Consider the following 10523-nt stretch of genomic DNA (forward strand, 5'->3'; position numbering starts at 1 on the left):
TCCGCCTCCGCCGCCAGCAGCAGCAGCAACAGCAGCAGCAGAGGTGTTGAGACTGCAGTCGCTCTCACAGGTAGAGAGCAGCTGCAGCAACTGCAGTCGACACCAAAAGTCTTAAACTGCTGTCCAACTTTATGTTGTATTTAACGCAGAACATATAAGAAAAAATGAACAAAAATTCAGACTGTACTGTGGAGCCTCTTATATACGATTCTAAGCTCTTTTTTCCCCACACTTCAAACGTCTTTAAATCTATATGGTCTGCTATTTCTTCTTCAGCTCAAGTAATCTGACTCCCACCAAAAATATTCACATTTCATACTTTCACGCAAAAAAAGTTCTTACATTTCTTTGTCTTGGCTCACTCCTGACTGTTTAATTTATTCCAAAGAGTACTTTACATTTTTATACAGCCTGCAGTAGTTTTAAAGGTCTGCTAGCTGCAGTGCATATATTTTTGTGCAAAAGGCATTGGAACATATTGGAAAAAGAAACGTAATTTATTGACTGGTCTTTGACCGTTTGGTTGTAATACAGGCTCTGAAAGAAAAAAGTAGTTTAGAGATCAGCTTAAATGGAAATAATGTAATAGTCTCTCAATCTTGTGTGGACGTATATAGGAAGGTTTTGATTTAGTGTGTAATTCCTGAAGAAAAATTGATTTATGAACATTTCGCAAGATTGGATTCCAAAAAAAAATCAGAACCGTGATACAGAGAGGGAACACTGTAATTGGAATCATGATTTAGACATCTGGATAATCATCACAATGATAATCATCATAATCATAATAGCTTTGAAGCAAACATTTCTAGACGTAACCCGCAGGTCAACTTATAAACCAACAGTCTGCTTCATGATGAAGATTAGAGCTCTCTCAGAGGCAGCGCAGCATCTCCAGCCTGTAATGGAAACGCAGCAGATAAGCCGAACATTTAGGGCTCGTTCCGGGTCAGCGGCGTCTAATAAAACTCTCTGAAGCTTATTCAGGATGTCACGAATTTAGCCAAAGCTGCTGCTTTATGTGATGGATCACCTTCCATGGACAAAAGAGACGCAAGGTGGGTGGCAGGACGCACAGTGGTGCAAAAGTGATTTACAGCTCATGGTGTGGGGATAATGCAAACTGTAAATCTGCGGTAAACAGTTGTCCAGCCGAGACAGGAAACACCCAGGAGGGGATCATACAGAATAAATGAGATATAAAAATGCCACATACTGCGAGTCCACCCGTTCTCAACCTGTCACTCTGCAGCAGTCTCACATGAATCGATGTCAGAACATCAGGCTCTGCTTCATCAGTGAGTGGAGGCCACATTTGTTTGGTCGCTCCTTCTCTTAAGAGCCATCTCAGGAAGAAGACTTACGTGTGGAAGGATTCGGAGGCTGTGACCCACAAACACTACTCATTATTAAGTGACAACATCAAGTGTGCTCTGAGAAATGTGTCTGGCTCTTGAAATTTCATTTGAGAGTGTGCCGTTACTGAGCAATCATGTCCCACAATGCAACGGGCTCAAGGAGGGAACTCTGAGTCGTCTGCCTTGAAGCCTATTTGTAGTAAAGGTTTTATTTTTATTTAGCCTTTCTCACAATAATAGACACAAATGGTGTGGACTAGTTAAAATGTTATTCATGTTGCATTGTACTTGTAATAATAACATAGGTGAAAACAACTAAAGAGCTGCTCTTGGTTCTGTGTTCTTTTCTGAGCTGTTTAGAGATTTTCTGTACTTTGCACTACAGAAATTTGGCCTCAAGGTCAAAAGGTTAAGAACCCCTGACAGAGAACATTTCTGTCAATGTTTTTTATTTGTTTTTCCAAATAACAGAAGCTTCATTCAAACAATATTGGATTTCAAGATGTTCTTATTAATTGTAAATAATTGTATATACTAATAAGTAATTTTACAATGATTTTATAAAACCACAGGTCAAAATAATAATCTTAATAAATTCCAAATATACAATTTTAAATAAAGCTACTCCAACTTTCAGGTTTCCAGTGTTTGGGTTTTTTTTTAGATTTTGGAGCTGATGGAATCTGCACTTCCTGACACAGAGTGACAGACAACATTCACACTCACAGTCTCTCAGCCTCCAATGTTGGTGTTTTGGGACAGAGGGAGAACACGGTGAGAATCTGCTTATCTCATATAATGCACACACAGCCACTGATTTGTGACGGTGCATATATATGTGCTGGTATCCGCTGAGAGACCTCTCAACAGGGAATAGAACCTGTGAAACTGAAAGTCAAAACACAATTAAAGCTGCAGCGGCAGCAGTGACTCTGGGCCGTGTTATGATGCTGATGTTGCACAGACCATTGGCATTTTGCATCATCTGGGCTGTGTGAACTAAAAACACCAAAAGTCTCTGTTTCAGTGAGAAGTCAACACACTGAGTCTGAGACAACCACCGTGGTGAACTGTTTATACGGTCAGAGACAGAGTTCAAACTCGCCTTCGAAAAAATAATATAGATATTTCTAAGATGTTGGTTGGTGTTGGGCAAGATCAAACGTAAATAGCAGTGTTCCCATCGGTTACAGAAAATGATTTCATTATTGCGAAATGTAATCATGAATCACTGACATAAATAATTAATCAATAATTTCATCATTGTTTAAAGCACAAAGAATTATTTATTTTAAAAATGTATAAAAAATAAACTATATTTTATATTTAATATCTGGATATGAATAAATAAACAGTAGCCTGGAGTAATAAACAGACTACCATATTTTCTGGACTATGAGTCGCTCCAGAGTATAAGTCGCACACTTGTGACTATCAGTGTGTATATAACAAACGTTTTTTTGTGGTACAGGAGTAGCAGATACTGGTACACGAGTCTAGAGTGCCCTCTAGTGGCTGCATAATTAATAAACATTGGAAATTATACATTTTAATATAAGTCGCACCTGAGTATTAGTCAAAAAACCAGCCAAAAAATGGAAAAAATGACAAAGTCCAGAAAATACAGTAGTCTTAAATGTAGATAAAAAAATTTATTTTTAAAAAAAGTGCAAGGTAAACAAGTGGCAGAAATAAGGCAGAAATCCGCCCTCTGTTTAGATTTTCTCTCCTCGTTTCCATTTTTTTTCCAAGTTCTTTCTACTGCTCTCTTTTTGATAGAACAATAACCAATGTTTTCTCATCTCATCTGGAAACCCATTCATTAGACTTTGTTCAGTCAGAACACAGGGACCTCACAGAACAGAGACACTGTTGCTAACTATAACCACCGTGTGAACCTGCAGGGGAACAAAGTCAACACCGAGTGTGGGCTGAATCTGATCTGGTGTATAAAAAATAAAAAAAATTACTCAGTCCAATTAACAGCCAGAGCTTCCTGTGTGTGCAGCACCACGTCCCCACCTGCAGTAACAGTCTTAAATCACATTTCACCACACAAGGACATGCTAGAGAAAATAAATGGCCCCACTCTCTGTTCTGTTCAAAGCAATCGACAAACATATTAGTGGTGACATTTCCAAAGGGCAGTGCACATAATGATTAAAATTATAGATGCAATTTATTTAATCAATGCGAGGTCCTCTAACACCGAGCAGGCTACACAACTGGAGTGCAGAGACTCAGGCTCTGACATCAGCAAATCAACGCAGGAAAGTTTCCAAAGGGCGAAGAATAACAATGAGATTTAGCCCTGAGATAAATCTGCCTCCTCATCACGTGTCGCTGCATAACTGCACCTCTACTGTAGTCTCCTGCAGTGTTTGGGAGAGAAGGGAGTCAGAACTGGAGTCAGCATAAGGGGAGAGAGAGGAGAGGAGATTTTAACAGGTATCCAGTCTGTCAGGGGCAGAGGACGATGATCTGCGGCCAACACTTGATATCCTGTTTTCACACAGAGACACGAGTGAGGCATCGCTGCAGCAAATAAATGAAAATGTGCATTTTCCAAAAAGTCCAGGGAATAAGCACATTATTCACAGATCTGAGGCGATAAGCAGGACAGAAAAACGGAGGCAGAGCAGGGAGACTCCAGATGGAAATGTTTGAATGTGGGAAAAATAAATATGACTGAACATTTTTGACATTTTGTGTATTATTGGAATGGCTCTGGAGGATTAGTAAGCCTCTTCAAAGGGTATCACAGCACAAAGGATTCATGTTAAATGCAGTGTATCCAGCATCCTTTTTTAACATCAAAAGATGAAATGAGAATGCCTACAACCCAGAAAAAAAGAAACACCACAAAAAGAAACCCTAAACATGTTTTTACATCTCAAACGGATGATTTAAGATAGATTTTTATGTCCACTGCACGAGGATTTGAAGTAACGTCCCTCTCAATCTGGGCTGTTCCGGGGAACACAGTGTTTATGCCTGTTGTGTGCAATGCTCCATACACTCAACCCACACACTTAATGGCATGCTGCCCCCTCATGGTCACAGAGGCAACATAAACGCATGATCACAGAGAAACTTCACTCTATTTTTATTTGAAAGTCAGTACTGTTGGAGTCCAATTAGTGTAACATGAAACAAGCGTCAGCTGCTGGAACCAATTTGCAGGCAAACTGTTTTGCAGACTTTCTGAGACGTTTTTTTATTTATTTTTTTAATAAATGTGCATTGTTCATCTCCTCTCTCTTTGAAATACCTCAGACAACAGTCCTGAGATAAATCCTGGCCATTTATAAATGTATAATATTTATGTCTATAAACAGCACAGTGTTTACAGTCAACCACAGCAGCAGCAGCAGCAGCAGCATGACTTTGACAGAATACAGCTGTCACTCCCTCCAGAACACATTATGATGAACTCTGCTCTCCGTCCCACCAGCGCACCTTAATCACATCAAGGAATAAGCATGTCGCTCATTTGATGAGAGTTGGCCATAAATGTAATAAAACTGCAGAGGTTATTAAAACTGCCACAGGCCATTTTACTCACACACCTCATATTGGATTATGAAGAGATATATGAAGAACCCAGGAAACCAGAGAGATTTAATGGCCTGAGACTCAATCCATTTATACACATTAATTCTTTAAGCGATAGAAAAGCTGCAGCACCGTGAACGGTCACACACACATCCCTTTGAAATGTGCTGCTATTCAAGCGTCTGAACATGTCAGTCAAATAGTCCCTATACCGCACAGAGCATCCATTAGATTTAACTCAGTGCACTTAAAGAAGTCATTCATTCTTTTGTATCAAGTTAATCAGGCTCTAAACTGACAAAATGTCACACAATCTATAGGTAATGAAATATAATTATAAACATCTGGTTTCAACTGAGTCACAACTTACTCACTTACTCTAAACCTGACCCTGTTTCGTTGAACACATCTCTGATATACCTTCAAGGAATTGAAGAAAGACACAGTTGAAGATATTCCTTTTTCTTTGTTTTACAGCTAAATATTTCCATTTCCAGTCAAATTGAAGGCACGTTTTCTACCACAGTCTTTAGAAAAGGCTATTTAAGAAAACACTTCCTGATCTTTGCTACACCCAGCCACGTGAAGCCACAGCAGAGCCAGAACTTTTCACCATCCTGTCTGGGAACTGTTTATGAACACAGCACTCCACACTGACTCCACTGTGTTAAATCCGTCTTTTTTCCCCCTGGGTGTTTTGCAGTGATTTGCAGAAAGCGAGAGTAAAAGTTGTTTACTGTTAGACCTCTTCACTTCTGCCTCACCTGCTGCTGCTGCTTGTGAATTCTTTTTTTGCGAGTCAGTTTGTCCTAACAGCCTTCATAAAACACTAAAGTAAAAAATATTATTCGCTGAACTGATAAACAAACGTGACACGTGCAGGCAACAAGTCAAAAGCATGGCTGTGGCTATGAAAAATACACATTAAATGTTAAAGGGCCAGTATTTTGTGTTTGTGTTAAAAAAAGAAAATCACACAATGTATCAATATATCAATGTATCAATGTGCCTAAAAAGTAATTGGTATCAAAATTTCTGGTATCATCCATCACTTGTGTGTCCAGACGTGTCAGCAGTTAACGAGAGAGCAACATGTTTCTCTGAGATCAACATAAAATTCTTATGTACAATAATCACTTTACCCCTGCATGGAGTGGAAAATGTGGATTTATTTTGTCACACACTGCAGGCTCTGAGCTGATGTGTTTAATTTGAGGTTGAGAAACAGTAAATACATTAACTTGTTTTGAAAAGCTTGGCATAATTAAATTCATGATGTGAAGCCTGATTTGAAGCCCTGTTTACAGTAGGGGGCGAGTGTGAAGCTCATAAGGATACTCAAATTAACTTTGATAGTTTTAGGTCTTTTTTAATTAAGTTTAATTAAGAGACCATTTTGAGGAAAGTATAAAATAGAGTTCAACCAGAGACAGGTACAAGGAAGTTAACTTTCCAAAGAAACAAGTCTGTTAGTTCAGGAAACCTTTTTTCTCTGCTGTGCCTTTAACATTTAGACAGACTAAATAAACTAAGTTTCACAATAAAAAACACAGTGATATTTAGTCGGTCACTCACCCTCATGACGGTCAAAGAGAAGAAAGGAAAAAGAGAAACTCCTGCAAACAAATATTCAAATCCAAACCAGCAGCTACAGGCTGCCTGGTCCTGAGCTAATGAGGAAAAGTTTACTCCGTGCTGGCAGCTGGCAGCCATCTTGGATTGTTGTAGGTTCGACAGCCAATCACAGTGCAGTGCTGAACGTTTTTCTGGCCTTGTTCCCCAGCAGACCTGTTTGCTCACACACCTACACACACATACGTGGACATTAACACTTAATCATAGCACACCAAATAGTATAAATCCTCAAAATGTACAATGTTTACTATAACCTGTTGTAAATAATACTAGCCATGTTTTTTTTCTTAAACTTTCATTCATATGAAGCTAATTTCAGAGGAAACCAGATGATTTCTGCTCTTCTAATGAAGCTAGATATCTAGAACATATTTAACTGAGCATATTTAATTTTTTTTTTAAACTTCGTTAAACAAATGCCTAAATTGTGATTATTTTTCATTCTCATTTGCTGCAATTGGTTTAAAATCAAAACAGTGGGATGTTTTTTGTGAACAGTTCCCAAATAAGAAACAAAGCCTTTCTGTATAAACTAAGTCTGATGCTAATGAGGGCTAACGTTATTTATTAGCCTTCCTGCTATTATCTGAGATAAACCGAGCACATTACTGTGAAGACAGACATCAGGATTACTCTTCATTAACACAGCGTCACTGCTCTGGGTCAGAAACAGATGGCCTTGGATTTAGGGTTTAATTCATACACCAGGTCTGAATGCAGCAGCCGTACAAATGGATTTCACTAAATCCCCCCTGACTAAGTCATTACAGGCTTTTTCATCATTCTGACTTCAAAACAAGCTGGCTGTGTTTGTTGTTGTGTTTGTTTGTTTATTTTAATCTTCCCTGCTCCCTAAATCAGGTCATTAAAACAATTCACCGCAGACAACAAACTAGAAAAAAAAATACAAACACAGAATGTGTGAACGTGCTCTAGTTTGTTGAGTATGTAGATATTTTATTATCATTTAACTCGTGAAGAAGCACCTCATATGATCCCTTCTTTAGGTGAAGTGAACTGACTTTTTCTAAGCCATTGGATTTCCCTCCTTTCCTGCTCCTGAACTGCTCGGGACCACCTCTAGTGGTCAGTGAGAGAATAACAGCCCAGATCTCAGATGCCGTTTCTCCACAGTGTCACGTCAGAGCCCTCCAGCTCCTTGTTACCAGCAGCGACTGGACGTCCACAGATGGTGACACGCTCGGCCTGGCAGCTCCTGATGACCTCGAGTCATAGTTGTCATCCCAAAACTGGATTTGGCACAAAAATACAACGTGTACACGCAGAGAAACAATATGTGTTGAAGTGATCTGAGGGCAGCAGCTGAGGTGGTTCAAAACGTTGACATGAAAGCAGGAAAACATCAATTAGAAAAAGAGACGATGGTTTTTAAGGGGCTTGAACTTTTAGTGTGAAAGTAAAGCCATTCTTAAAACAAAAACAGAGCAGAAAAAGTTGGCTTCAGCAGTGGAGAGAGACAGAGAGAGAGAGAGAGAGAGAGAGAGAGAGCTGTCCAGGGTGCTGAATGTCAGTTCAAACTAACACCACAGAGGTGTCAGTGTCACAGTCGCTCACCTGTGTGTGTGCTGTAAACACATTTTGTTCACACTCTTGTGAATTTAGTGCCGTAACTGAGAACATTTCGAAACAACAAATCAGACTCAGGATTCTTTTTTCTTCCCGCTCCGTCTGCAACCATGAACCTTCTTCCAGCTCAGGAGGCAGCCAAGATCTACCACACTAACTACGTGAGAAACTCCAGAGCCATCGGCGTCATGTGGGCAGTGTTTACCATCTGCTTCGTCATTATCACGGTGGTGGTCTTCATCCAGCCTTTCTGGATCGGGGACAGCGTCAACACCCCGCAGGCCGGATACTTCGGCCTGTTCCACTACTGCATCGGGAACGCGCTGACCTCCGAGCTGGTGTGTAAGGGCAGCGCTCTGGACTTTGGCTCCATCCCCTCACCTGCCTTCAGGACGGCCATGTTCTTCGTTGGAACATCCATGCTGCTGATCGTCGGAACCATGGTCTGCTTCAGTCTGTTCTTCTTTTGCAACGCGGGGAATGTTTACAAGATCTGCGCGTGGATGCAACTGGCCTCAGGTGAGAAACGAAAAAAAGAAAAGAAATGACATGAAAATGTGGTAGGTTTCTAAAACAAGAGACAAATCTGGACTACAGAGGTGAAGGCAATTTGTGCATTTATTTTTCCTGTTTAAATAATAATTACTCTTAGTGTTCTGGAGTATTTGCCTTTCTAAAATCTAACAAAATCTTTCCTAGCAATGGACTCTCCACATATACAACATTCCATGTAAAGATGAAAACCTACAAAAATACCAACATGTACGATCTCTTCTGCTCTACTTTATCATCATCCCAACTCTTCTAAGGTCTGAGGTTCTGAGGTTGATTCCCATTGAGACACTAAACTACAGATTTGTCTTTATTACTATACTGCCAATATACTATATATTACTACACTGCTGTTGAAAGGACTTCTGGGAAATATGCTCCGGATAAGAATCTCACTCATCATATGTTGAGTGAGTGAGAGAGTTCTGTGTGTGTGTTCTTTGTCACTGTTGAAGCGGATCACAGATCCAGTTTCAGTCCAGACTCCGACACCTCCACAGGTGTTTTAGTAACATGTAACAATATCAGGTGTCGCCGTGTGTTAACTGATCTGACACCGGAATCATAGCTGAGCCAAGGAAACAAGGAAACAAGGAAACACACTGGACCCTCGTGGTCAAAGAAGACCTGGGATCCTTAACAAAAGTATTTCAGTGGTAATATTAATAAGGAGCTGGAACTGGACACATATATTTGTAAATATATGACCATTTAACCAGTCAGTTTTGTATGTAAATTATTCATAGTGGGACAACTACATATAATATACGCTGTAGCTATTATACATGCTCCAATTGTTATTGTTGCTTGGGTTGATTAGTAAACTAATCAATGAGAAATTGATGAGTCAATTTATCAAAAAAGAATAAATAAATTAAAGAAAAAATTAATTAAAAAATAAGAATAATTGATTTTTTTAAGATGTTAATTAGACTTTAATCTATGTATTTAATAGTTCTGTTTATAACTGTTTGTTAATAGCACTTTGAGCATCATCATTCCTCAACGCTATAAATAAATGAAATGATTAAAATTTAACAAATCTGCCATCAATGTTCACCATATTAAACACACTGTGAAACCTTTGCCAATTCTAAGTGGCTCTTTTCCCTGCAGCCGTCTTGATGGTAATGGGCTGCATGATCTACCCAGACGGCTGGGACTCAGAGGAGGTGAAGAGGATGTGCGGTCAGAGGACGGATAAGTACTCCCTGGGGAACTGCACGGTGCGCTGGGCCTACATCCTGGCCATCATTAGCATTCTGGACGCTCTACTTCTGGCTTTTCTGTCCTTCACTCTGGGCAACCGACAGGACAAACTGCTGCCGGATGACTTTGAGGTGGAGGGAGCAGGACAGGGTTAATGTGGGGAAGGAGCAGAACAGAGGAGGGGATTAAACTGTCTCTGTTCATGGACTTCAGCTTTTACTGTTTTCCTACTTGTCATATTTCATGCGTCCCAGTTGAACCTGAGCGTCAGAGTCAGTGAGTTCACTCAGCAGCTTAACTTTGAAAGAACATTCTGAATTATTCATCTGATCCACCTCAGGTTGATTCAGTGGCTAAAATACATATTTGATCATCACTAACTCATCAGCCATTGTCATTCATCAAGAGGTCAGGGACATTTATTATTTTACCTATTTTTTTAGCATTTTCAGAACACGTAATTGGATTACTTTTTGGCACTTTTGCCTACTCTCTATATTTATAGGGTCCTAAATAGACAGTAGAGCCATATTTTCACAAAATGATGTTGATGGATAGTATGACAATCAATAAAGATCAAAACATTTACATCTGAATGAAGTTCATCCAAGGCACCCCTTATTTGGG

At 39.7% G+C, this 10523-nt stretch overlaps 1 protein-coding gene across 1 annotated transcript; it reads left to right on the forward strand.

Moving 5' to 3' along the window:
• Positions 1–7859: 7859 nt before the first annotated feature.
• lhfpl5b (LHFPL tetraspan subfamily member 5b) lies at positions 7860–10462 on the forward strand. The gene is made up of 2 exons (XM_008318217.3): positions 7860–8654; positions 9804–10462. The coding sequence occupies exons 1-2, from the start codon at positions 8246–8248 to the stop codon at positions 10049–10051; spliced, it is 657 nt and encodes a 218-aa protein (XP_008316439.1). The 5' UTR covers positions 7860–8245; the 3' UTR covers positions 10052–10462.
• The last annotated feature ends 61 nt before the right edge of the window (positions 10463–10523 follow it).

This window comes from Cynoglossus semilaevis, chromosome 10, assembly GCF_000523025.1.
Source record: "Cynoglossus semilaevis isolate Cse_v1.0 chromosome 10, Cse_v1.0, whole genome shotgun sequence".
Lineage (NCBI taxonomy): Eukaryota > Metazoa > Chordata > Actinopteri > Pleuronectiformes > Cynoglossidae > Cynoglossus > Cynoglossus semilaevis.